General features: G+C 33.9%; 2 protein-coding genes and 2 long non-coding RNA genes across 4 annotated transcripts; all 4 read left to right on the top strand.

The window, feature by feature from the left end:
• The first annotated feature begins 1,863 nt into the window (after positions 1-1,863).
• On the top strand, positions 1,864-16,332 carry LOC129877522 (agamous-like MADS-box protein AGL5). Its single transcript, XM_055953040.1, has 13 exons — positions 1,864-2,048; positions 2,269-2,322; positions 2,480-2,498; positions 3,281-3,339; positions 3,434-3,473; positions 3,581-3,593; positions 12,910-12,958; positions 13,475-13,574; positions 13,658-13,705; positions 13,995-14,161; positions 14,625-14,805; positions 15,261-15,392; positions 16,177-16,332. Exons 1-13 carry the CDS (start codon positions 1,864-1,866, stop codon positions 16,330-16,332), a joined length of 1,203 nt encoding a protein of 400 aa, XP_055809015.1.
• LOC129877532 (uncharacterized) lies at positions 3,849-5,737 on the top strand. Its single transcript, XR_008763552.1, has 3 exons — positions 3,849-3,931; positions 4,601-4,678; positions 5,328-5,737. It is a non-coding gene; the product is annotated as an uncharacterized LOC129877532 (long non-coding RNA).
• Positions 11,089-12,892, top strand: LOC129877537 (uncharacterized). The gene is made up of 3 exons (XR_008763553.1): positions 11,089-11,171; positions 11,841-11,918; positions 12,568-12,892. It is a non-coding gene; the product is annotated as an uncharacterized LOC129877537 (long non-coding RNA).
• A 1,577-nt stretch (positions 16,333-17,909) lies between the features above and the next one.
• Positions 17,910-20,730, top strand: LOC129880825 (uncharacterized). Its single transcript, XM_055955043.1, is given in 4 exon segments — positions 17,910-18,142; positions 18,145-18,392; positions 18,394-19,240; positions 19,989-20,730. Coding segments are annotated over 3 exon segments (1,110 nt in total). The 5' UTR covers positions 17,910-18,126; the 3' UTR covers position 19,240; positions 19,989-20,730.
• The last annotated feature ends 3,727 nt before the right edge of the window (positions 20,731-24,457 follow it).

Consider the following 24,457-nt stretch of genomic DNA (forward strand, 5'->3'; position numbering starts at 1 on the left):
CTCAAAGTTTATTGCTTATCATGATATCAGGGTTGGTCAATTCATGGTTTATTCGATGTTTGGATACAACGGTAGAGCTAGTATATGGGTTTTAGACTATAATTATTTTTTCATGTAGGATATTGAATATATTATTTGTACATACTAAATAAATTTTTTATCGAGTTTGAGCAAAATCTATTGTTGGGCTCAATCTTATATTGTTCACACTTCAGATGTCTAGCCCTTAACGTGCACCAACATATCTCCGGAGGAGGGGGGGAGGGAGGGTAATGGAATCCCACATTTGTTGGGGCTTGAATCATTTGTTTTTTATGTGATTCTAGAAAATCATGATCACTTTTTGAACTAATTAACTTTTGAAATTGAGTTAAATCCGTCCATTTGTTGTTATGATTTTAGAGTCAACTCATTCAATGGTTTATCTGATATTGAGATTCCATCTTTTATTGTCTATGCTCTAAATGTTCAGTTCTAAGCTCGAGGGAGAAGGTGATGAGTCCCAAAAATGTTGAATCATTTATCTCTTTACATGGTCTTGAGAAAATTAAGCCTTTCTTATCAATCATTAGTGACACAAAGCCCATTCCCTAAGTTGCATAAGTTGACGCCGTTGATGCATTTATTTGGATCACTAGCCCAAGTGATCACATGAAGAATATTCTAACTTGGTAAAAATGGCATCTAATTTAGTCATAAGTTAAAGTTTTAATTTATATTGATATTGTTAAAAAAAAAAAAAGGGGTAGTTTACTTAAATTTCATAGTGAAAAAATTCAATTATAATTTATTCTGATTTTTTTGGTAATTATCCAAATTCCCTCTTTTTTTCAGATTTCTGATACATACGAATGACGCTGATACATCGCGATTTGATACATAAGTCATTTTCATGATATATCGCTAGTTCATACAAAATAAATATTGTAATATCAATAAAACTTATGAATCAGCTTATAACACCTAATATATCATGAACACAACAAAAATAGCAGTAAAACTTATGTTTTGCTGATACATTTTGTGTTTGGTTTGTATCAATTAGCGATGTATCATGAAAAGGACCTATGTATCAAATCGCGATGTATCAACATCATTCCTATGTATCAGAAGAAGGATTTTTGAATTTTTTACAAATGGTAGAGAATAATTGAAAATATAGAAATATGAGGTGTGTAATTTAATAATTTTTCCAAAAAAAAATAGTACACGGCTTAATGTATATAACTTAAATATGTACAGATCGACCAACATATATATATATATATTGTCCTAACCCCTACTGTGCATATGTATTATTAATTTTGATATACATTTAATTTGTACCAAAATCTTTATTATTTATATGACACATTAAATTCAAAGTTACCCTTAAACATATTAAAGTTCAAGTAAATTTTATTGGATCATTATTCAAGTATATATTCCCTCAACCCCAACTTCCCCTTTCTTTTAGGACAAAATCAACTATCCCCACCACTAATTAACTTTCTCAAATTTCTCAATCTTTCTCCTTCTCCTCTTCCTCTTTTAAAACCATGGGAATAAATACTTTCATTACCCTAAAAAACACAAATGTAAAATCTCATCAAAATTCATTTTCTCCATCCCTAATATCTTCCTTGAATTTTTTTTAATTATTCCATTGATCGTATACATATACGTTAAAGAGTGGATTCCCCGACGTTAAATTCTTAATGGGATGAAATCAATCATTTCTACCAACAACATGAACGCAAAATACGTTCAAATTATGTTGCTAGATCATATCAATCCAAAAAATGAAACTTTCATTTTTTAATTGATTATATATTACATTCATATATACATATTTTTATATCTTTATAAATTACAGAAAGAAATATGGGAAGAAGTAAGTTGCCATTGTTAAAGATAGAGAGTTTGACAAATAGACAAGTCACATTTAGCAAGAGAAGAAATGGAATTCTCAAAAAAGTTTATGAATTATCTGTTTTATGTGACGTAGATGTTGCTATAATTATGTTCTCTCCTTCTGGTCGTCTCACACATTATTCACGTAAAAGAAGGTAATAAAATTCTTTTATATAATTCCCATGCATAAATATAATTTTCAATTTTTATAATAAATGAAATACCAAAGAACATGTTGTGAATTTTTTTCCAATGCATAATAGGTCAGTTTGAATTTATAATTTTGATTAACCTTACAAAAACAAAAATTAAAGTCAAATTTGATTATAAACTTGCCTCTAGAGGGACTAATAAGATTAAATTTTATTAATGCAGAATTGAAGATATTCTTTCTGAGCTTATCAGTCTCCCAGACAGTGAAAGAGGATTGTAATTATTTTTTTCCTCTTCTTGGTTTTATTATATTTTTTCCCCCCTTTTGTTTCTTTTTCTAGTTAAGTTCTTCTTTTTTCTTTTCCATCTTTTATATATTCTTATTACTAACTAGACTATCTAACACACAACTTTTTTTTCCCTTCAAATGCAGCTACATCAATAATAAAGAGGTGAGCTTTACTTGACTCGTTATTTTTCCAAAATTATTCATAAATTCTGATTTTTAGTCGTTGTGATCTGTGGCGGAGCCACCTTATGGTCAGGAGTTCATCTGAAAGTCATTCAGTGAAAAATTATACTATTTATATATGGTTAAAATAATTTTTTATGTATATATAGTAGATGTTGAACCCCCTTCGACTAGTTTATGTGTCTACTTCTTCAAATTTTGAACCCTCTTAATCAAAATCCTGACTCTGCCACTACTTGTGATATATAATTCAACATATTTAACTTTAAGTCAATTAAAATGTATGTTTTTGGTTTGTCTCTATGAAAAATATGTTAATTTGGACCAATTTTAGAAGTATATTGCACTCAAACACGGAGTACAACACAAACTCTGTATAATTCAAAAGTGGGATTTGGAAAAAATAATATATACACTGATCTTATTCTTATTTTTAGAAGATAAAATATCGTTTCTTAAAAACACTCTACTCAAGCACATGAAAAATAGGCAGTAACAGCACACAATACAGAGTAATAGTACAAATTTTAACATAATAAATGAATAATTAATTAATGGAACGGTTAATAATTCTAGAAATTTGTGAATATTCAAAAATTGATTTAAAAAAATGGACATTTTAAGTAATTGAGGGATAAATATGTTTATAAATTAAATATCACAAGAACTAAAATTAAAATTTATTAATAATTGAGAGACCATGATTAGAGTAATATGAACTAATTAACATAATTCATTTTCATTAACGCACTCTCCCTGCAGTCTGTACTTTGGAACTTAAGGAAGATTGAAATTGAAGATAAATTCTGCGATATTGAAAGGTTCGTTTTCTTTAATTAATTGAATTTTATTTTTTGGATAATTTTTTTCATGTATTATTTATCATAATTTTCTCTTTTTTTAAAAATTAATTAGGATAAATCCTGCATACATCAACGCAAATGACACGACAAAGGTGCTTAATTAATTCATTTTCTCTGTTTTGTTTTGTTTTAAATTTTCATTTCATTTTTATATTATCAACTTTAAGATTAATTGTTTCCTCTTAATTTTTGTTTTTAGAAAATTCAAGATGAAATCATGTAACGACCCTTTAGGTCGTTTTGTATACTATGGCTTTGTATTTCATAAAAGACTCACCCCGTAAAATTTTAGTGGGTACTTTGGACTAATTGATAACTAAGGTTATTTAATTGAGGGGTAACTTTAGATATTTAATTTAATTAGTGGGTTAAAGTGTTAATTTAGTTAATGTCCTATACCACTTGTTCAATACATATAAAAATATATTAGTGGGTTTAGCTTTTATTTATTTATTAATTCATGATTAGTTGCCCTAATTACTTAAAAGAAAACAAACAAAGAAAGATAGAAACTTACCTGCGGCGTTGAGACGAGAGCACGGTGTGTGAGGTAAGTGCTTCGAATTGTTTTTATCATCTGAATGCATATTAGATTGTTAGGTTCATAAAAGTTGCATCAATTTGATATCGTTAGTGTATGTGTCAAATGCTATATTATTTTATTCTCTTTTTTCCCCTTCTAAACGACAAGACAGTGACCAAACTTGTTATTAAGAAAGTATGTAAAGGAGATTTTCCTTTAGTTTCTAGATGATGATACAATAGACTACTAGTCTACTGATTCTACAAGCTTGACATAGAGATACACTTTCCATCAACCAATAATATTTCTAAACTTGTATTTTTGGTAATCTCTTATTTTCAGTAAGTCTAAATTTGTCTTATATATAAAGGTGCCTTTTAGTAAGTCATTAAGGACAATAGGTTGAATTCAGTATAATTAGTGGAGTAGTTTTTTTTCAAAAATGTTCATATATATTTATATTTTTGAAGTAATATTACCTGTAATCTTTGTATTATATTATATGAATATTATTAGATTTATGTTATTCAAAGGAATTGAGACTTAACCCTTACCTAAGATTTAGGAATATGAAACTTGAGATATTAGTTGGTATAAAATTTTTTAGGAATTTGAAGGAGTTATTGAGTCTAGGCTAGATATATAGTAATATGGTGTTTACAGACTCGTGTACTTATTAATATCATACATTGATAGGGTGGAAACGTTTTGAGACATTGACGAAAGAAAAGACATTGGTGGATTAGTTTGCTTGATTGCGGTTCTTCGGTTGAGGTAGGTTATGGTTTTTATTCTATATCATAGATAGACTCTTAATAGTGATTGATATTCATTGAGTAATATGTGAAATTTACTACGCATTTAATTGTTGTGGTTTGGATGGTTGATATGTTGTTGTGATTGGTCTGAAATCCCGAGGCCATGAAATCCATAATTTTGAACTTGCCTTATCAAAAATGGTGCCTTGAATAAAGAAGGCTTGATGAAATATTGTTAATGAAGTGGAATGTAATCATAAGGAATGATAAATTAAATATATTTGGATCGGGTGTCACGTTCCGACACGGTTATTTGGATCGGGTGTCACGTTCCGACACAGTATATTTGGATCGGGTGTCACGTTCCGGCACGATAATATTAAAGGGAAATAAATTAAAATTACTTAATGCTACCCAATCTCCAAAAACTCATATTTCAAAGAGTATGGTGTGGAGGCTTGAGTCCTCATGTGTGATCTTGATATTGTTGACCGGTTATGTAATTGTTTGTTGGTTGCCACCTGTTAAGTGTTGTTGTTGATTTCCCACTATTATTTTATGCATATTGATTTCTATTTTGAGTCGACCGATGATACCTACTCAGTACGTGTTGTCCTGTACTGACCCCTACTTGCATCTTTCTTGTTTTATTATGTGGAGTGCAGCGAGTGTTCCACAGACTTCGACTCGACCTCAGCTCTAGTCAGTCTCAAGATCATCGGATTTCAGGGTGAGCTATCCTTCTAGCTGCGTGATGGATTTTCTCGGTTATGGCATAGTGTCTTTAGTTTTCAGACACATTTATTTAATTGTTCATTTTGGTGCTTAATGTTCCAGACTTAGTTTTAGAAATTAGATGTCCTTAATGTGATGACTTTCAGATTTTGGGGAAAAATATATTTATTTGAGTTTCCGCGTTATTGTTATTAGTTGGGGTTTGTATCGTTGGTTCTCCCACCCAGAAGGTTAAGTGTGGGTGCCACTCACGGCCCATTTTGGGTCGTGACAAACTTGGTATCAGAGCTTTAGGTTCATTGATCTCATCACACAAGGACAGGTCTAGTAGAGTCTTGCGGAACGGTACGGGGACGCCTTTACTTTTCTTCAAGAGGCTACAGGACTTTAGGAAAACTCCATTCTTTCTTTCTTTCGTGCTATTACTTGAATCCAATTGGTATCTAGGTGATACAAATTGGTATCTGACCTTCTCCACTTTTCTTTCGCAGATGGTTAGAACTAGAGCAACAAGAGCACCTGAGCCAGCCGTTGGGGCTGTAGGCAGAGGAAGAGTAGCAACGAGAGGCCGTGGTAGAGGTCGCGGAAGAAAACCCCCCAGGGGCAGGGTCCAAACAGCTGGGCCAGCCAGGGAAAGAGCAGCGAGCCCTCCACTGGCTGATGAGGTAGTCAGAGATGATGTTGGGGTGGAGAAGGAGCAAGTTCATGAGAGAGAAGCACCACCCCAGCCTACTCCAGAGATGATCCACCAGGTTCTCACCTATCTTAGTGGGTTATCCGATCAGGGACAAGCTCCCCCAGCATCTCATATTCCAGGAGTTCAACATGCAGCTGTTATGGCTCCCCGCATAACTGCGTCTTTGGGGACAAGCATGTTTCCTCAATTGACTACAGGGCCGATAATGACAAGTGACCAGCATGATCTCTTTGTTAAGTTCTTAAAGTTGAAACCCCCAGTCTTCAGGGGTACTGAATCTGAGGATGCCTATGATTTCCTTGTTGATTGTCATGAGCTGCTTCATAAAATGGATATAGTAGAGCGATTTGGTGTTGAGTTTGTGACATACCAGTTTCAAGGAGACGCCAAAATGTGGTGGCGGTCTCACGTGGAGTGCCGACCAGCAGAGGCACCACCTATGACCTGGGCAACCTTTTCTGATTGTTTTATGGAGAAGTATATTCCCCGGACCTTAAGGGACAGGAGGAGAGACGAGTTCCTGAATATAGAGCAGGGGAGGATGTCTGTTGCCGCTTATGAGGCCAAGTTTCGTGCCTTAGCCAGATATGCTAGTCAGCTTTGCTTCAGTCCAGAGGAGCGAATTCGCCGCTTTGTGAAGGGATTGAGGTCAGATTTGCGAATTCCAGCCTTACAGGTTGCTGCTTCAGCAAAATCCTTTCAGGAAGTGGTTGATTTTGTGATAGAGGTAGAGGGGGTGAAGCCAGATAACTTCACTAAAGAGACAACATTCAAGAAGTTTCGTAAAGGAGGTGAGTTTAGTGGTTCTTACTCCAGAGGGCAAAGTTCTGGAGATTATTCAATCCGTCCTATTCAGTCTTCATTGCAGGTTTCAGATGGAGGTCCGTTAAAGACTAGTCAGCCTTTTTCTAACTTTGGGGGTTATCTTCAGTCTTCTTCGTCTTCACAAAGACCCACTCTTGACCCTAAGACTTGTTACGGATGTGGTGAGCCTGGACATATCAGAAAATATTGTCCAAGGCAGAGTCAGGCTTGGCATGATCAGGGTTATAGAGTCCCAGCAGTTAGAGGTGGAGGCGACGGCTATGGTAGGGGCCGTCATTCTGGAGGACGTGGTGGCCAAGGTCGTGGTGGTCGCCAGTCCGGCCGGGGTGGCGGGCAGGTTGGAACTACTGGAGTACAGCCCGGTAAGGGACATAGTCAGACAGGTGATAGAGCCCATTGTTATGCCTTCCCTGGGAGATCAGAGGCAGAGGCATCCGATGCTGTTATCACAGGTACTCTTCTGGTCTGCGATAGCTTGGCTTTCGTATTGTTTGATCCTGGATCCACATTTTCTTATGTATCTCCTACATTTGCTGATGGACTTGATTTATATTGTGACTTACTTGACATGCCTATTCGTGTTTCTACACCTGTTGGTGAGTCTGTGCTAGTTGAGAAAGTGTATAGGTCTTGTCTTGTGACTTTTGTGGGGAGCAGAACTTATGTAGATTTAATTATTCTGGAGATGGTTGACTTTGATGTAATCTTGGGTATGACCTGGCTCTCTCCAAATTTTGCTATCTTAGACTGCAATGCTAAGACCGTGACATTAGCCAAGCCTGGGATGGATCAGTTGGTGTGGGAGGGTGACTATATTTCCACCCCAGTTCAGATTATCTCTTTTCTTCGTGCTAAGAGGTTGGTGAGTAAGGGTTGTTTAGCCTTCCTAGCACATCTTAGGGACGATAATTCTGATGTGCCGACGATTGAATCTATCTCTATAGTTCGTGAGTTTATGGATGTTTTCCCCGCAGACTTACCTGGTATGCCACCTGATAGAGATATAGATTTTTGTATCGACTTAGAGCCCGGCACTCGCCCTATTTCTATTCCGCCTTATAGAATGGCCCCAGCTGAGTTGAGGGAGTTGAAGGCCCAACTTCAGGAGTTATTGGGTAAAGGTTTTATTAGACCGAGTGCCTCTCCTTGGGGTGCTCCAGTTTTATTTGTAAAGAAGAAGGATGGTAGCCTTCGTATGTGCATAGACTACAGGCAGCTGAACAAGGTGACTATTAAAAATAGGTATCCCCTTCCTCGCATTGATGACCTATTCGATCAGTTGGAGGGTGCTTGTGTTTTCTCAAAAATTGATTTGAGGTCTGGTTACCATCAACTGAAAATACGAGCAACAGATGTACCGAAGACGGCTTTCCGAACCAGGTATGGTCACTATGAATTTTTGGTAATGTCTTTTGGGCTTACAAATGCGCCTGCTGCTTTCATGAGTCTGATGAATGGAATATTTAAGCCATATTTGGACCTCTTTGTTATTGTTTTTATTGATGATATATTGATTTACTCAAAAAGCCAAAAAGAACATGAAGAGCATCTGAGAACTGTTCTGGGATTGTTAAGGGAGAAGAGGTTATATGCCAAATTCTCCAAGTGTGAGTTCTGGCTTGATTCAGTGTCTTTCTTAGGGCACGTGGTTTCTAAAGATGGAGTGATGGTGGATCCCCAAAAGATTGAAGCAGTGAAGAGTTGGGCAAGGCCCACTAATGTCTCAGAGGTAAGGAGTTTTATTGGTTTGGCTAGTTACTACCGCCGGTTCGTCAAGGGATTTGCTTCTATTGCTTCCCAGCTGACTAACCTGACGAAGCAGAAAGTTCCATTTGTATGGTCGGATGAGTGTGAAAGGAGCTTTCTGAAACTCAAGACCTTATTGACTACTGCACCAATTCTTGCCCTGCCAGTAGAAGGTAAGAATTTCATTGTTTATTGTGATGCATCATATTCTGGTTTAGGTGCAGTGCTAATGCAGGAGAAGAAGGTAATTGCCTATGCTTCAAGGCAATTGAAGGTGCATGAGCGTAATTATCCCACTCACGATTTAGAGTTGGCTGCGGTTGTATTTGCATTGAAGCAGTGGAGACATTATCTATATGGGGTAAAATGTGAAGTGTATACAGATCATCGCAGTTTACAACATGTATTCACTCAAAAAAAACTTGAACTTGAGGCAGAGGAGGTGGATGGAATTGCTAAAGGATTATGATATCACTATTCTTTATCATCCAGGAAAAGCTAATGTAGTGGCTGATGCCTTGAGTAGAAAAGCAGGGAGCATGGGGAGTTTAGCTCATTTGCAGGTTTCGAGACGTCCATTGGCTAGAGAGGTTCAAACTCTGGCTAATGACTTTATGAGGCTAGAAGTAACTGAGAAGGGAGGATTTTTGGCCTGTATGGAGGCAAGATCTTCTTTCCTTGACAAGATTAAAGAAAAGCAATTTGAAGATGAGAAGCTGAGTCGAATTCGTGATATGGTCTTGCGGGGAGAGGCCAAGGAGGCCGTGATCGATGAGGAAGGCATCTTGAGGATTAAGGGGCGGGTATGTGTGCCCCGTATTGATAATTTAATTCAGACTATTCTTGCAGAGGCTCATAGTTCGAGGTACTCTATACATCCTGGTGCAACCAAGATGTATCGCGATCTGAGACAACATTATTGGTGGAGCAGAATGAAACGTGATATTGCTGATTTTGTTGCCCATTGTCCAAATTGTCAGCAGGTAAAATATGAACACCAAAGGCCTGGAGGGATACTGCAAAGAATGCCTATTCCTGAATGGAAGTGGGAAAGAATTGCAATGGATTTTGTGGTCGGACTTCCAAAGACATTGGGTAAGTTTGATTCTATATGGGTGATTGTTGACAGGTTAACTAAGTCTGCTCACTTCATTCCAGTCAAGGTGACTTATGATGCAGAGAAGTTAGCCAAACTCTATATCCGTGAGGTTGTTCGATTACATGGAGTTCCGATTTCTATCATATCAGATAGAGGTACACAATTTACTTCTAACTTTTGGAGGACCTTGCATGCTGAGTTAGGTACTAGGTTAGATCTTAGTACTGCATTTCACCCTCAGACTGATGGGCAGTCTGAGAGGACAATTCAAGTGCTGGAGGATATGCTTCGTGCGTGCGTGATAGATTTTGGTGGTCATTGGGATCAGTTCCTACCCCTGGCGGAGTTCTCGTATAATAATAGCTATCACTCGAGTATTGATATGGCTCCGTTTGAGGCATTGTATGGGAGGAGATGTAGGTCTCCTATTGGTTGGTTTGATGCATTTGAGGTGAGACCTTGGGGAACTGATCTTTTGAGGGAGTCGTTAGAGAAGGTGAAATTTATTCAGGAGAAGCTTCTAGCAGCTCAGAGCAGGCAGAAGGAGTATGCAGACCGAAAGGTCAGGGACATGGAGTTTATGGAGGGAGAGCAAGTGTTGTTGAAGGTTTCACCCATGAAGGGTGTGGTGAGATTCGGTAAGCGAGGTAAGCTCAGTCCGAGGTATATTGGGCCATTTGAAGTTCTTAAGCGTGTTGGAGAGGTGGCCTATGAATTGGCTTTACCTCCAGGTTTGTCTGGAGTGCACCCAGTGTTTCATGTGTCTATGCTAAAGAAATATCATGGTGATGGAAACTATATTATTCGCTGGGATTCGGTCTTGCTTGATGAGAATTTGTCTTATGAGGAAGAGCCTGTAGCTATTCTTGATAGAGAGGTCCGCAAGTTGAGGTCAAGAGAGATTGCTTCTGTGAAGGTTCAATGGAAGAATCGTCCAGTTGAGGAGTCCACTTGGGAGATTGAGGCTGACATGCGTGGAAAATATCCACATTTGTTCGTCGAGTCAGGTACCATTTTCTATCCTCACTCTTCTTTTGACCGTTCGAGGACGAACGGTAGGTAAATTGGTATCTGTTGTAACGACCCTTTAGGTCGTTTTGTATACTATGGCTTTGTATTTCATAAAAGACTCACCCCGTAAAATTTTAGTGGGTACTTTGGACTAATTGATAACTAAGGTTATTTAATTGAGGGGTAACTTTAGATATTTAATTTAATTAGTGGGTTAAAGTGTTAATTTAGTTAATGTCCTATACCACTTGTTCAATACATATAAAAATATATTAGTGGGTTTAGCTTTTATTTATTTATTAATTCATGATTAGTTGCCCTAATTACTTAAAAGAAAACAAACAAAGAAAGATAGAAACTTACCTGCGGCGTTGAGACGAGAGCACGGTGTGTGAGGTAAGTGCTTCGAATTGTTTTTATCATCTGAATGCATATTAGATTGTTAGGTTCATAAAAGTTGCATCAATTTGATATCGTTAGTGTATGTGTCAAATGCTATATTATTTTATTCTCTTTTTTCCCCTTCTAAACGACAAGACAGTGACCAAACTTGTTATTAAGAAAGTATGTAAAGGAGATTTTCCTTTAGTTTCTAGATGATGATACAATAGACTACTAGTCTACTGATTCTACAAGCTTGACATAGAGATACACTTTCCATCAACCAATAATATTTCTAAACTTGTATTTTTGGTAATCTCTTATTTTCAGTAAGTCTAAATTTGTCTTATATATAAAGGTGCCTTTTAGTAAGTCATTAAGGACAATAGGTTGAATTCAGTATAATTAGTGGAGTAGTTTTTTTTCAAAAATGTTCATATATATTTATATTTTTGAAGTAATATTACCTGTAATCTTTGTATTATATTATATGAATATTATTAGATTTATGTTATTCAAAGGAATTGAGACTTAACCCTTACCTAAGATTTAGGAATATGAAACTTGAGATATTAGTTGGTATAAAATTTTTTAGGAATTTGAAGGAGTTATTGAGTCTAGGCTAGATATATAGTAATATGGTGTTTACAGACTCGTGTACTTATTAATATCATACATTGATAGGGTGGAAACGTTTTGAGACATTGACGAAAGAAAAGACATTGGTGGATTAGTTTGCTTGATTGCGGTTCTTCGGTTGAGGTAGGTTATGGTTTTTATTCTATATCATAGATAGACTCTTAATAGTGATTGATATTCATTGAGTAATATGTGAAATTTACTACGCATTTAATTGTTGTGGTTTGGATGGTTGATATGTTGTTGTGATTGGTCTGAAATCCCGAGGCCATGAAATCCATAATTTTGAACTTGCCTTATCAAAAATGGTGCCTTGAATAAAGAAGGCTTGATGAAATATTGTTAATGAAGTGGAATGTAATCATAAGGAATGATAAATTAAATATATTTGGATCGGGTGTCACGTTCCGACACGGTTATTTGGATCGGGTGTCACGTTCCGACACAGTATATTTGGATCGGGTGTCACGTTCCGGCACGATAATATTAAAGGGAAATAAATTAAAATTACTTAATGCTACCCAATCTCCAAAAACTCATATTTCAAAGAGTATGGTGTGGAGGCTTGAGTCCTCATGTGTGATCTTGATATTGTTGACCGGTTATGTAATTGTTTGTTGGTTGCCACCTGTTAAGTGTTGTTGTTGATTTCCCACTATTATTTTATGCATATTGATTTCTATTTTGAGTCGACCGATGATACCTACTCAGTACGTGTTGTCCTGTACTGACCCCTACTTGCATCTTTCTTGTTTTATTATGTGGAGTGCAGCGAGTGTTCCACAGACTTCGACTCGACCTCAGCTCTAGTCAGTCTCAAGATCATCGGATTTCAGGGTGAGCTATCCTTCTAGCTGCGTGATGGATTTTCTCGGTTATGGCATAGTGTCTTTAGTTTTCAGACACATTTATTTAATTGTTCATTTTGGTGCTTAATGTTCCAGACTTAGTTTTAGAAATTAGATGTCCTTAATGTGATGACTTTCAGATTTTGGGGAAAAATATATTTATTTGAGTTTCCGCGTTATTGTTATTAGTTGGGGTTTGTATCGTTGGTTCTCCCACCCAGAAGGTTAAGTGTGGGTGCCACTCACGGCCCATTTTGGGTCGTGACAAATCAATGGCTTACATTGTAAACTCGATGAGGCTGAGGGATTATTAAGGTAATTAATTAGGATAAATCCTGCAATATAAGAATATTTTACTCGTCGGTGTCCATTCGGTAAAGGGCGCTGAATTCAATAACTTTGGTTCAAATCTTATATTTGTCTTAAGAATTCCGTTGAATATGTACAAACAATAAACTTAAAACCTAGTAACTTAAAAGAATTAAAATTTTGAACTCATAAACTTTAAATTCAGATTCCGCCTCTGCTGGGTATGTGGACTTTATTGCTCTCTACAAACTTTTGACCTAATAATTTAATGTTATTTCAATTCGAGTTTGCTCTGCTAGCTCTCTGTATGTTTAATTGAAATCTTATAATGAAACTGTATTCTCCGATCTAATTATTATATTTGTTTTTATATTTCTAATGTATCTATATTAAGTTAGTCTAATTGGTTCTTTGCACCTAATTCGTTTTATCCCCTTCATTTGATATGATATTTTGTATCTTTTTCTTTTGCTTAATGCTTTGAATATTTATTCTCTTCTCACATTTTGACTTTATTTAAAGAATATTTGAACCAGATACACAAAGAATTACACCACTTCATGAGCTTGATTTGTGTGAAAAACGTCTTCAAGTTGCATTGAACCAAGTTAGACAAAGAATGGTATGATGTATACCATACCTCTTCTAATTTTTTGCCCACATATTATTTGTTTTTCATTTTTTTAAATGTTTAATTTTGTTTAGGAACAACTTTCCAGCAATCATACATCCAGTTATGAAGATAATATGGAGGTAATGGATTTTTAAAAAAATCAAATAGAGAAAAATGAGTTTCTTTTTTAATAACATATAAGCTGTTGAATCTCCTTATTGACATAAGAAAAAACTCTGGTATTTTGACTAGACGTATCAAATTATTTCTTCCCCGGACCCTGCGCATAGCGGGAGCTTTAGTGCACCGGGCTACCCTTTTATAAGGATTTCAAATCAGCTTACTAAATTTCTGATTCTGTTACTGACTCTTTATATATACCGATTCTACAAATTAATTATTGTTTTTTGTTTTGGTGGTTTATCATAGCAAATAAATGCACTCCTTCAACACATAGACAACACACAAGTTCATGAGAAACCCCCTTATGACTTATGGCTAGAGCTTGAAGATTATAATTGTCAATATAATCATGACAATAACAATATTAATAGTCCTCTCTATGCTGCCTCAGAAACATCTTCAATTTCTCAAAGGTATGGACCTTAATATCTCCTATCATTTTTAAAGGATAAAATAAGTTTTTTATTAATTTTAGGGTTAATTAATATTTATTTTTATAATATGATTCAATTTTGAATATACCCCTTTTATTTTAAAATAAAATATTTATACTATACTCCTTTATATCCTACACTTACAATCCTCTTAAGTGATGTAAGTGTTTGATTTCAAAATATATAAGATATATCATAGGAGTGTTTATTGTAATTTATTCTTTATTATATCACTACTAAAAAAACTGAAATTAGTTATGAATTTTATAGTTAGTCCGTTGCTATTTTTCTCATAGCTAACAAAAATATATTGCTAATTTATTGCTAAGTAGGATTAGCGATAAAATTTATTGTTTAGCTACAAAAATTGTTCGTCCTTAAATTCAGTTTTTTTTAGTAGTGTATATGTTGAATAATTAATTAGTTGATGACTTGTATGCAGTTCTATGAACCTTCCATCCCCAACTACTTATGATACAATGTCCCAAACAAGTATAAGTGGTGAGACTTATCATAAAGAAGGGACATTTAATTCTCAAAATAATGAGAACTTTAAGCAATCACAACATTCAACAAGGAACTTCCCAACTCTCACTTTACAAACTTCATTCAAATTTGCCAAGGTGAGCTCTTTCAACAATATATTTCACTTCTTTTATTTATTTATTTTCAGTAAAACTATACTGTATAGTTGTCCATCAAAATAATAATCAGTAAATGTATATATATTTTTCATATTATTATAAAATATACATCTTTGATATAAAATAGTAAATATTTTAGCTAGCAAAATATAGTTATTTTGATTGACCGACCAAATATGTAATTTGCCCATTTTTTTTCAAGTGCTTCATTCCTTTATTAAAATGTTTCACATTTTTTCTTTTTAATTTACTACAAAAAGAACTCTCTCGAAAGTCTATTTCCTTGCCATTTTAGTGGAACTAATCTTTAATAAAATCACTTAAACTGTCAAGATTCTTTTATTTTTTATTTTTAGCAAGAAGGCTCTCTTAAAATTACATTTAACGTCCTTTTATGATTTTCCCCAATGACAAGTTGTTGTTTGTTATGGCAGCCTGAAATGTCCCAAACAAGTTTAGAAGGAAGTTTTAGTTGCCTAATTGATGAAAATTTGAAGCAATCACAATGTTCAAATAGGGTCTTCCCAGCTATCACTCCATTACAAACTTCATTCTCATTTGCCAAGGTAACTTTTATAAAAAGAAAATTACAACTTTAGTGTTCATTGATAATTTATTTTTTCGTGTTTCAAAATATGGATAGTTAATTATAACGATTATGATAAATTGAATCTGATTTTACTATTTATGTTACATAAATTGAAATGAAGGAGATAATAAATTTAAATATGTAGCTTTTAAGTTGCATCATCAAATTTACATGGAGTGCGTAAAACAAAAATCTTATTTATTTCCCTTTCTCCTTTGTCCACGCATAATCAAAGTTAGTGAATTATGTCGAATGCGTAACATGTATTCTAGATCCACCCATGCACGCATTGACTAGTCATATGAATGAAAACTTTCCTATTAAGGTCAGATAGGTAGAGATAAAACTAAGATTTTTTACTAAGAAATTCAAAATATAATGAACTAAGCATACAAAAAAATAAAGGGATTTGACATCTATCTACTTTAGGGTGTCAAAATGAGCCCAAATATAGGTAATCCGTCTAACCCGCTCAAATTTTTATGGGTTGGACTGAAGATAATTTGTATTGGGTTCAATCTCAATTTATTCAAGCCTTAACCCATTTTAAATGAATCTTCAATTAAGCCCAACTTAATCTTCAATTTCAATCCGTTTAAGGCTCTTTATTTGTATTGGTGTAATGTATTTTTCATATTAAAGGTATGAATTACTATCTATTTTATATCTTTTAGGATTAATCTAACCATTGAGAGAGATCAAATATGTATTCTATGATAGAGATAAGTAATATATTTTCTTGTTTGTTATTATGCTTGCAGGCTGAAATGGAAACTCCAACCTCAGCATTACGACCATTGGCACCATATCTACAGGCTGAAGCAACAACATCTTCTTGCAATAATCAAGAAGGGAATCATGAAACCTCTTGGTTTCAGCCCAAAGTGAAAAAGTCCAAGCATCATCATTCAATCTGACTAAATATTTAATATGTAAATGTAATATGGTGTTACGATAACAACATACGTACCCTGGGTAAACTCACAAAGTGGGACTTGAGAGGATAGCGTGTACAAAAACCTTACTCCTATCTTTGAGGTAGAGAGGTTGTTTCCGATAGACTCTCGACTCAAGAATACCAAAAAAATACATATATATGTGTAGTTGGAAATTTCAAAATATATGAATGTTTTAATACTAAGTTAATATTTCGTTTTTACAAGAGATTGGTAAATGCATGCTTGTTGTAATAGTGTATTAATACTTGGTTAATGTAACTAGCTAGTATAAGCTGCAACGTATAAAGATATGTTTGGCTCTAATATCATGTGTAAAAAATAAATATTAGATTCTAACTCAAAGAAACAAACATATTTTAATAGAGAAATTTAATCAATTAAAATGAGATTAAAATAATGTATTAAATATAAACCAGAAAATTAGATTGAATTGCTAGAAAAATACTATGATATTGATTATGAACGTAATGAAAACAATAAGAAATTATGTACTAATAAAAAATTATATCGTGTCAAGTTACTATTTAAAAATGATTTCAGTTAAACATGAATAAAAATTTCAAAAAAAACTTTGGAGAAGAAGAGAGAATATTTCAGGGTAGGTAATTCACCAAGAAGGTTGATTTATATAGGCCAAGAATGTTGAAAGTTACAATAATAATTTATTGTTATTACAAATTAATTCAGCTGTTACAAAAAGAAATACTTGGTAATTTAGATGTTGCAAGAGTTTAAATTCTAGCAATGTACGTGGACATGTTTAAATATGGACACTTTTTACGTTATAGGCTCAAAAATATTATAAGTAGATTTTTACAAAATCATGTTTGAATTAGCCCTCATGTATATCTTGCATAAGGGGGACAAATCGACTCATTTTTCTTTGCATTCGATTTTTTCACGTGCGAGGTCCACCCTCTTTTACCTAGCTCTTAATAAATTTAAATGGTAAAACGGTCATTTAGTAGATAAATTTAAAATATTTTATACGACAAATGTGTTTACTTATTCAATTTTATACAATTTTAATTATTTAGTTGTCCATATTTAAACTTGAAAAACATAGATATTAGCTGAAGTCAAGTTAAAAGAAACGTTTATGTATTATGCTTAAATTCTAAGCATAAATAATAAACATGTCATTTAACTTGGCTTTACCTGACATTTATGCCTCCAACTTTGAATATGCATAAATAGAAACTTAAACATGTATAAAATTAAACAAGTAGATAGACATGTCCAACGTGACATAATACACATAGGACAATACATAAGATGCAAATTGACCACCTAGAATATCACATAAGATACATACGTCTATTTGTTCAACTTTATATAAATTTAATTGAAGGGATATATACAGGCTTAAATCAAGTTAAATGTCATGTTTATTTATTCTACCTAAATTTTATGCAAACTCCACCCAGTACTTTTATGCTCCTTACACATACCTTGACTCTCATGAGTGCTTGAGAAAGACGACTCACGTCTTTATAAGAGAATATTTATTCATCTAAGTGAGGCTTCTTGATATTAATTTGAAATAATCGAACCCCAAACAATTATTATATATAAAAAGAATATCAAGAGGAGGATTTTTTCCAAAATTCAATAGATCCATCTCCATCTCAAATCCAACCCACTTGAGAACCCGACCCGAATTTTCGAAACCAAAATGCGTTAACACCTAACATCCAGATCAACTCAGCTCTCCGATCCAAACCTCCGTACTCCTCCTCCGCCGCCGTCTCCATGGACACCGCCGGATTACACGACCAAATCCACCACAACCCGATACCGTCACCACTTCCATTGACGATCCACTAAACAATCCATACACCTCCTTAAACGCCATCTGCCATGACCTCTCCGATCTCCAAGACCTAGCCACCCGCGGCGCGTGGAAGTCAATCCTTGACAAAGTCGGCCACGCGAGGTCGCTCAACCTCCTCGCTAAACCTCACGAACACCTCACCTACCTCACTTTCAACGTCTTAGCACTCACCAAGCTCCGCCGCCCCCGTCGATGCTAATCAAGAGCTCGAAACCCTCCTCGATGGCGAAGATTTCAACACCCCACAATTCCATTACCAAAATTACCCTAATCATTACCCCAATATGAAGGGCAATTTTGTCCCCTTTGCTCTCCGTTGGCTCCATGCTTATCTTCCCTACTCTCTCGGTCAGCGGATGAAATCACTCGACAGGTTATATACACTTTTTGATTTTATTCGATCGAAAAAACTTACAGTTTTGACTAACCCTAGTAAAGATTTGTGGAAAAGAAGGGAGATTTTGGTGTTGAATACGATAATTAGTCATCATTTGAGTCAAAAAGATTTCAAATTGTGTTTATGTTTGTTGAATGAGCTGATTGAAATATGTGGGGATGATGATCCGAACGTGTTGTCGAAATTAGGATATGTGAAAATGCAGTATGGAGATTTGGAGGGTGCGAAAAAGGCGTTTAGCGCGGTGGAGGGAATGATAGGGAGTGAAAGTGAAGTGGGGTTGAAGAATTTGGTGAGTAGGAGTAAGGCATTGATGTATATAGTGGAGAAGGATTATGTATCTGCTGTAAGGGAGTATGAAGAGTGTATCGAGAGGGATGGAATGGATATGGTGGCTATGAATAATAAGGCTTTGTGTTTGATGTATTCGAGGGATTTATCGGATGCTATTAAGGTGTTGGAGAATGCTTTGGAGAGGGTTCCGACTGTTGCATTGAATGAGACTCTTGTGGTGAATTTGTGTAGTATGTATGAATTGGCTTACGTTAATCATGCTGATATTAAGAAGACACTTAACAATTGGATTGCTAGAGTTGCTCCAGATGATTTTGACTCGTCTTGTACTCGGACATGAGGTATTGTTCTTTGTAGATGTAATTGAGAATGAGAATTCAAATAAACATTTTCGTAATCTCATTTCCTCTTTCTAATTGTGTGACTGTTTGTATCTTGGGATGCATTTTTGTTTTTTTGATAATATAGAAAAAACGACCTATTATATCTCGTTATTGACATGATTTGTAATTTATTCCTACTGTTAGTTAAGTAAGAATTAACTGGTTGTATTCCGTCCAAAAATAATGAAATAATGAAGTTATTCTCAAGAATTTCCTCTCTTCCTTTTTGTTGTGTATACATCAAGGCATATTCAGTCACATTTTGTGAGTATGGTATCAGATTTTTATGTCTAGAAAGCTGGTTTCTGCTCATGATGTTCTAGTATTAGCCCGACCATCCCAATTTATCAAGAAGTTGTTAAGATCCATCTCTGAAACTTATAATGCTTCGAAGCAGTATAAATGAGACATCAAACTCTTAATAGTCCTTTGAACCCAAGTGTTATGCTTCTGTAGTTGCTCAATTCGAATATCAGGTTGCTCTGCATAGTTGATCTGTTGGCTTCTGATCATATTCAATATCCCAGAGTTCTAATGAAAAATTTCTGGCTTTAGAAAGAGTCTAAAGTGCTAGTATGCTGTTGCTCTTATTTGGCATTCTCAGTAGGTGAGCCAAAAGTTCGACCTCTGGAGTTGAGATTTTTTTGTTATTGCTTGTTCAGAGTGGAGCAACATTCTAGTACTAATATTTGTTTTACTATTTAAGGTCATGAATGTCAGTTGGAACTGTCAACTAATCTTAGTCTTGTTAAGTGATAAAAGATGGAAACTTGAAGAAGCAAGAGGTTGTACTGATTTGAAGTGGTTTATGACTAACTAATGCCAAGATGCTCTACGAGATTGAGTTAATTAATCGTCTCAGACGAGCTATGACTATCTAAACATGCTTGGCTTGTAGAAGTTCAAGATGGTTCTGCTGAACTTGACTCTAGTTTTCCCTACTTTGTAACACATTGTTTTCTTCATTCCTCTGTTGGTTTCAAAGAAAATTGTGCTGCAACTCGTTTCACTGTCAGAGCAAAACCGAACCTCCTTTATGAGTTATGAACTCTTATTACTCTGTCCTTCTATGACAAGATCTCAATTCGCACAAAGCCTTGTGTGTGCTGGCATGTGACGCCATTCAGTAGGCTTTAACTATATAGACCTGTTGACACACTTGAGACGTGCATATCCTATTCCCTGATTGAACGAAGTGAGCATGTATTGCTACGATTTGGCGATTTTGATTGTGGATGGAGGTTGTGATTCGCTGAGTAGCGTTGAAGCAAAGATTTTGTACATGTTATGTAGAGTATATAGTCTTCTAGGATCATCTGGAAAAGACTTCTTGCAGTTTGGCGATGGGGACAAAATTATGAAATTGCATTTTCTGTAGCTCGTGAGCTTGCTGTTACTGTTCTATTAGTATCATTTAGTAATTACTGATTATTATTTTCCTTTGCTAAAACGAGTATTATATAGTATATGCTAAAATTAACATTTTAGTCTATTTGTTAATTTTGAAAAACTTGTGCTTGATCTGAGCCTATTGTATGGTGCCAATTGTCATTTAGCTAATAAGTCTGTGAAGATTTTTTTTTAGTATGGTACAGAATGTATCATCAAATAGTCATTTTCAGAAGATGATGCATGTAAAATGGGGGGGGGCGGGGGTTGACGATGATATTACATATCGTATTGGAACGGGGCGGATGAATTGGACATATTAGGAGAGATATAATTCGAAACAAAGATATTTGGGACATGGTGGGAGTATCCTTCATGGTGGATAAGACGAGGGAGTCAAGGTTGAGATAGTTTGGACATGTGAAGAGGAGATGCACAAATGCCTAATGAGGAGGTATGAGAGGTTGGTTAGAAGAGGGGGTATGAGAAGAAGTAGAGGTAGATTGAAAAAAATATTGAGGAGAGGTGATTAGACAGGATATGACACATATGCAGCTTACTGAGGACATGACCCTATATACGAAGGTATAGAGAGTGATAATAAGAATATATGGTTAGTATGTATTTGAATGTTGTCTAGTTTTCTCTACTACTAGTATCTTATTCTTCGATTTATTACATGTTTTCTTTTCTTCATTTACATCTTGTTTGTTTCTTCTTCTCCTTTTATCTTTAAGTATGATTTCTTCACTATTGTATTTTCTTTTCATACTTGAGTTATATATGTTTCATTTGAGTTTAGGACCTATTGAAAATAATTTATTTACCTTCAGAAGATAGAATATGATTGCGTACACATCAATCTCTCCAAATCCCATACTTGAAATTACTAATTATATGTATGCAAATTTTGCTCAAATGTGCAAACTTCATTTTAAGTCATAAGAGAAGTATACAATGTAAATTCTCTTCAAAATAATTAATTTAAAATGCGGTATTCAACTATTTTTTACCTTTTCTGATAAAATTATTGCTGACTAATTCTTTCTTAAATATACTCACTAATATATTACATTATATACAAAATGAAGAATATTACAACTTGAAGTAATCTAAACTATGATGAGCTTCACCAATTCGTATTTTTTTTATTATTTATTTTTATAGTAAATTTTTAGAAAGTGTCTTATAAATGTATTGTATTTCTTGAAAAACACTGTCATTAAGGAGCTTTCAATGTTTAAATTATTCTTTTGTCTTCTCCATCAGTATACCTACAAATTCTAATTTTATCCAATTAAGTAGCAGTAATAATAAAGTAATCATTTTATTTCAAGTATAAATTTTAAAAATTAGATGAACTCTTTTTATCTTCTCGTTTAACTGGTTGAGTATTAAGCTCAAAGTCTCAATATACTAGGCTCATATCGAAATCGAATCGAACCGAAGTGACATTGCCTTGCAGTGTCATGGACTGGGCTAAAAGAGAATTTGAATGAATATAAAGGAGTCGAAGAGATGCATATTTTATTCGGATATTCTTCTATAATAGTATGGAACTATGGTATCATTGAAGTAGATACATGAATCATCTTTAATCTAAGAAGTCGAGTCGGAGGAAGCGATTCCCTCAATACAGCTTAACTCCGTCAAGCCTGTACGAGTAAGAAGTGTAGAGATTTTAGTTGGTTGTTGACCAACGGAAAGCATGGGATCAAAAAAGGTCTGGATGAAGAGAAAAAACACGAATTGAACTTAAAATATTTTTTTGAGATATCCATTTTTTTTAAAAGATGGATAAAATATCCAGACATACCAACATTTTAATACCACCAATAATAGAAAAAAGAAATTTCAAGAAATTCAAAAAAGTGAAAAATTGGATAGATGTCCAACGGATTAGACCTAATAAGACAAAATAAATTATTTTAGTTTGACCTATCATAACATATTAAATAACGAATGATATAAATTTAGCAATAAAGTATGCGTTGTGAAATCAATGTAACAGTATGATTCTATCATGGGTAGCTCATTTGGTGGAACCTGATCTTAGCTAAAGAAGTCATACATACCAAGTATGACAAAATCTTAAAAATCAATCTTCACAAAAAATGTACTAGCAATACATCAGATTCAAAAATCATTACCTTCACTCTCACAATGTAGCTTGAATGTTTTTTCCTATTTTACAAAACTCAAAAGTCTTTGGAATGAGTTGAATACATTTCTAACACTGATGTGATTTTACCTCTAAAAATAAAAGGAATATTGAAATTCTCTTCCTCCCACAAATCCAAGATGATATTCTTGGTGTTTCTTAAAACTATCTAAAATGTTTTTTTACACTATTTTGTATCTATTAGTTCCTCTCATATTTGCTCTATTGAAGCATATTATTAAAAAATATTATTGGTTCGGATCTATTTATAAAAGTAATGTTAATTATCCCATAAATTGATTAGTTAGCTACTCCTTCTAAAACCCTAGTCCATGGACCTAAAAATACATAATTATGGTGTAGGAAAAAAGATGAAACCATTGGTCATTGATGAGCACATGGCCACATATATTAGTGGTTATGAATTGTTGAGGAAATTGATGGTTGTCTCTTTGGATTTTAGCGATGTTGACCCAATTAAGTCATGGTGAATGTAACTTCCAATATTATTTTTATGACTATATGAATATGCTTGTCAATTTACTATGAATAACACCAAATTTTGGGACATATGCCAATTTTCTTAAATGCTTTGTTCTAAGATTCATATTCATAGTTTGGTATAATGCATTTGTGATGTGTATTGTTTTTTTAAAACGATACATATGATAGGTCAAGTGAATTTCACATCGGAATGAAAAAGAAAAGTTAAGGATTTTATAAGATAAACACAAGTTCACATGATACGCACATTTTTGAGTTAAATCATTATGTAGCCTAAGAAATAAATTTGTGAGGTCTATTGGATTAAAACAGATAATATGTGTCATGATTTTGGATTGTAAAATATATGTTATATCAAAAGTCGAACTCTCCTCAATTAGTTGGTTGAACAAAACTTAGCAAGGACGTTGAGTCCCTAAATGTTGAACTTCATCATTTTTATCTGAAATTCATGCACATGTTGTTGAAATTCAGTTATTTTTATATGAATTTCAATAGAAATGTTTGATCTTTATATATGTGAAACTTCATACATTACATATTTGAAGTTATTGCGAATTAAATAGATTTGTAAAAAAATATGAAAAAATAAATACATATTAAATAGTGATGTCTGATGAAGTAACAATAAAGTTTATACTCAAGAGACGTTTCTTTTTTTAAAAAAATAACACTTTTTTATTGGACCTTAAAATGATTTGAAAATGTAAATACTCGATTTGAGGATTTTTTCAAATTAGAATCTTTTGATGACTCTGTTTTCTAATGAAAAAATATGTAGATAAATAAAGAGAACAGCTATGCAAGATCTTTTTTATTGATATAAAAAAAACATGTGTGGATCAAGGGTACACTAATACTATGCATTTCTGGATTTTAATTAATAGGCATTTGGATATACACTTAAAATTATTTATTTGACTAGAAGCTGATTTAACTTTTGAATATATAATTTGGATTTAAAAAGTGGTAAGGAAAATTTGAAAAATATAAAATTTCATAATTTTTTAAAGCAATATTATTACTCTTTTACTATATTTTTTTATTATTATTACATATTATTTATTTTGCTTCGGTGCAATGGTTTTATGAAAGAATTACATTTTAAATAAATATAGGTT

Source organism: Solanum dulcamara, chromosome 2 (genome assembly GCF_947179165.1).
Source record: "Solanum dulcamara chromosome 2, daSolDulc1.2, whole genome shotgun sequence".
NCBI classification, from domain to species: domain Eukaryota; kingdom Viridiplantae; phylum Streptophyta; class Magnoliopsida; order Solanales; family Solanaceae; genus Solanum; species Solanum dulcamara.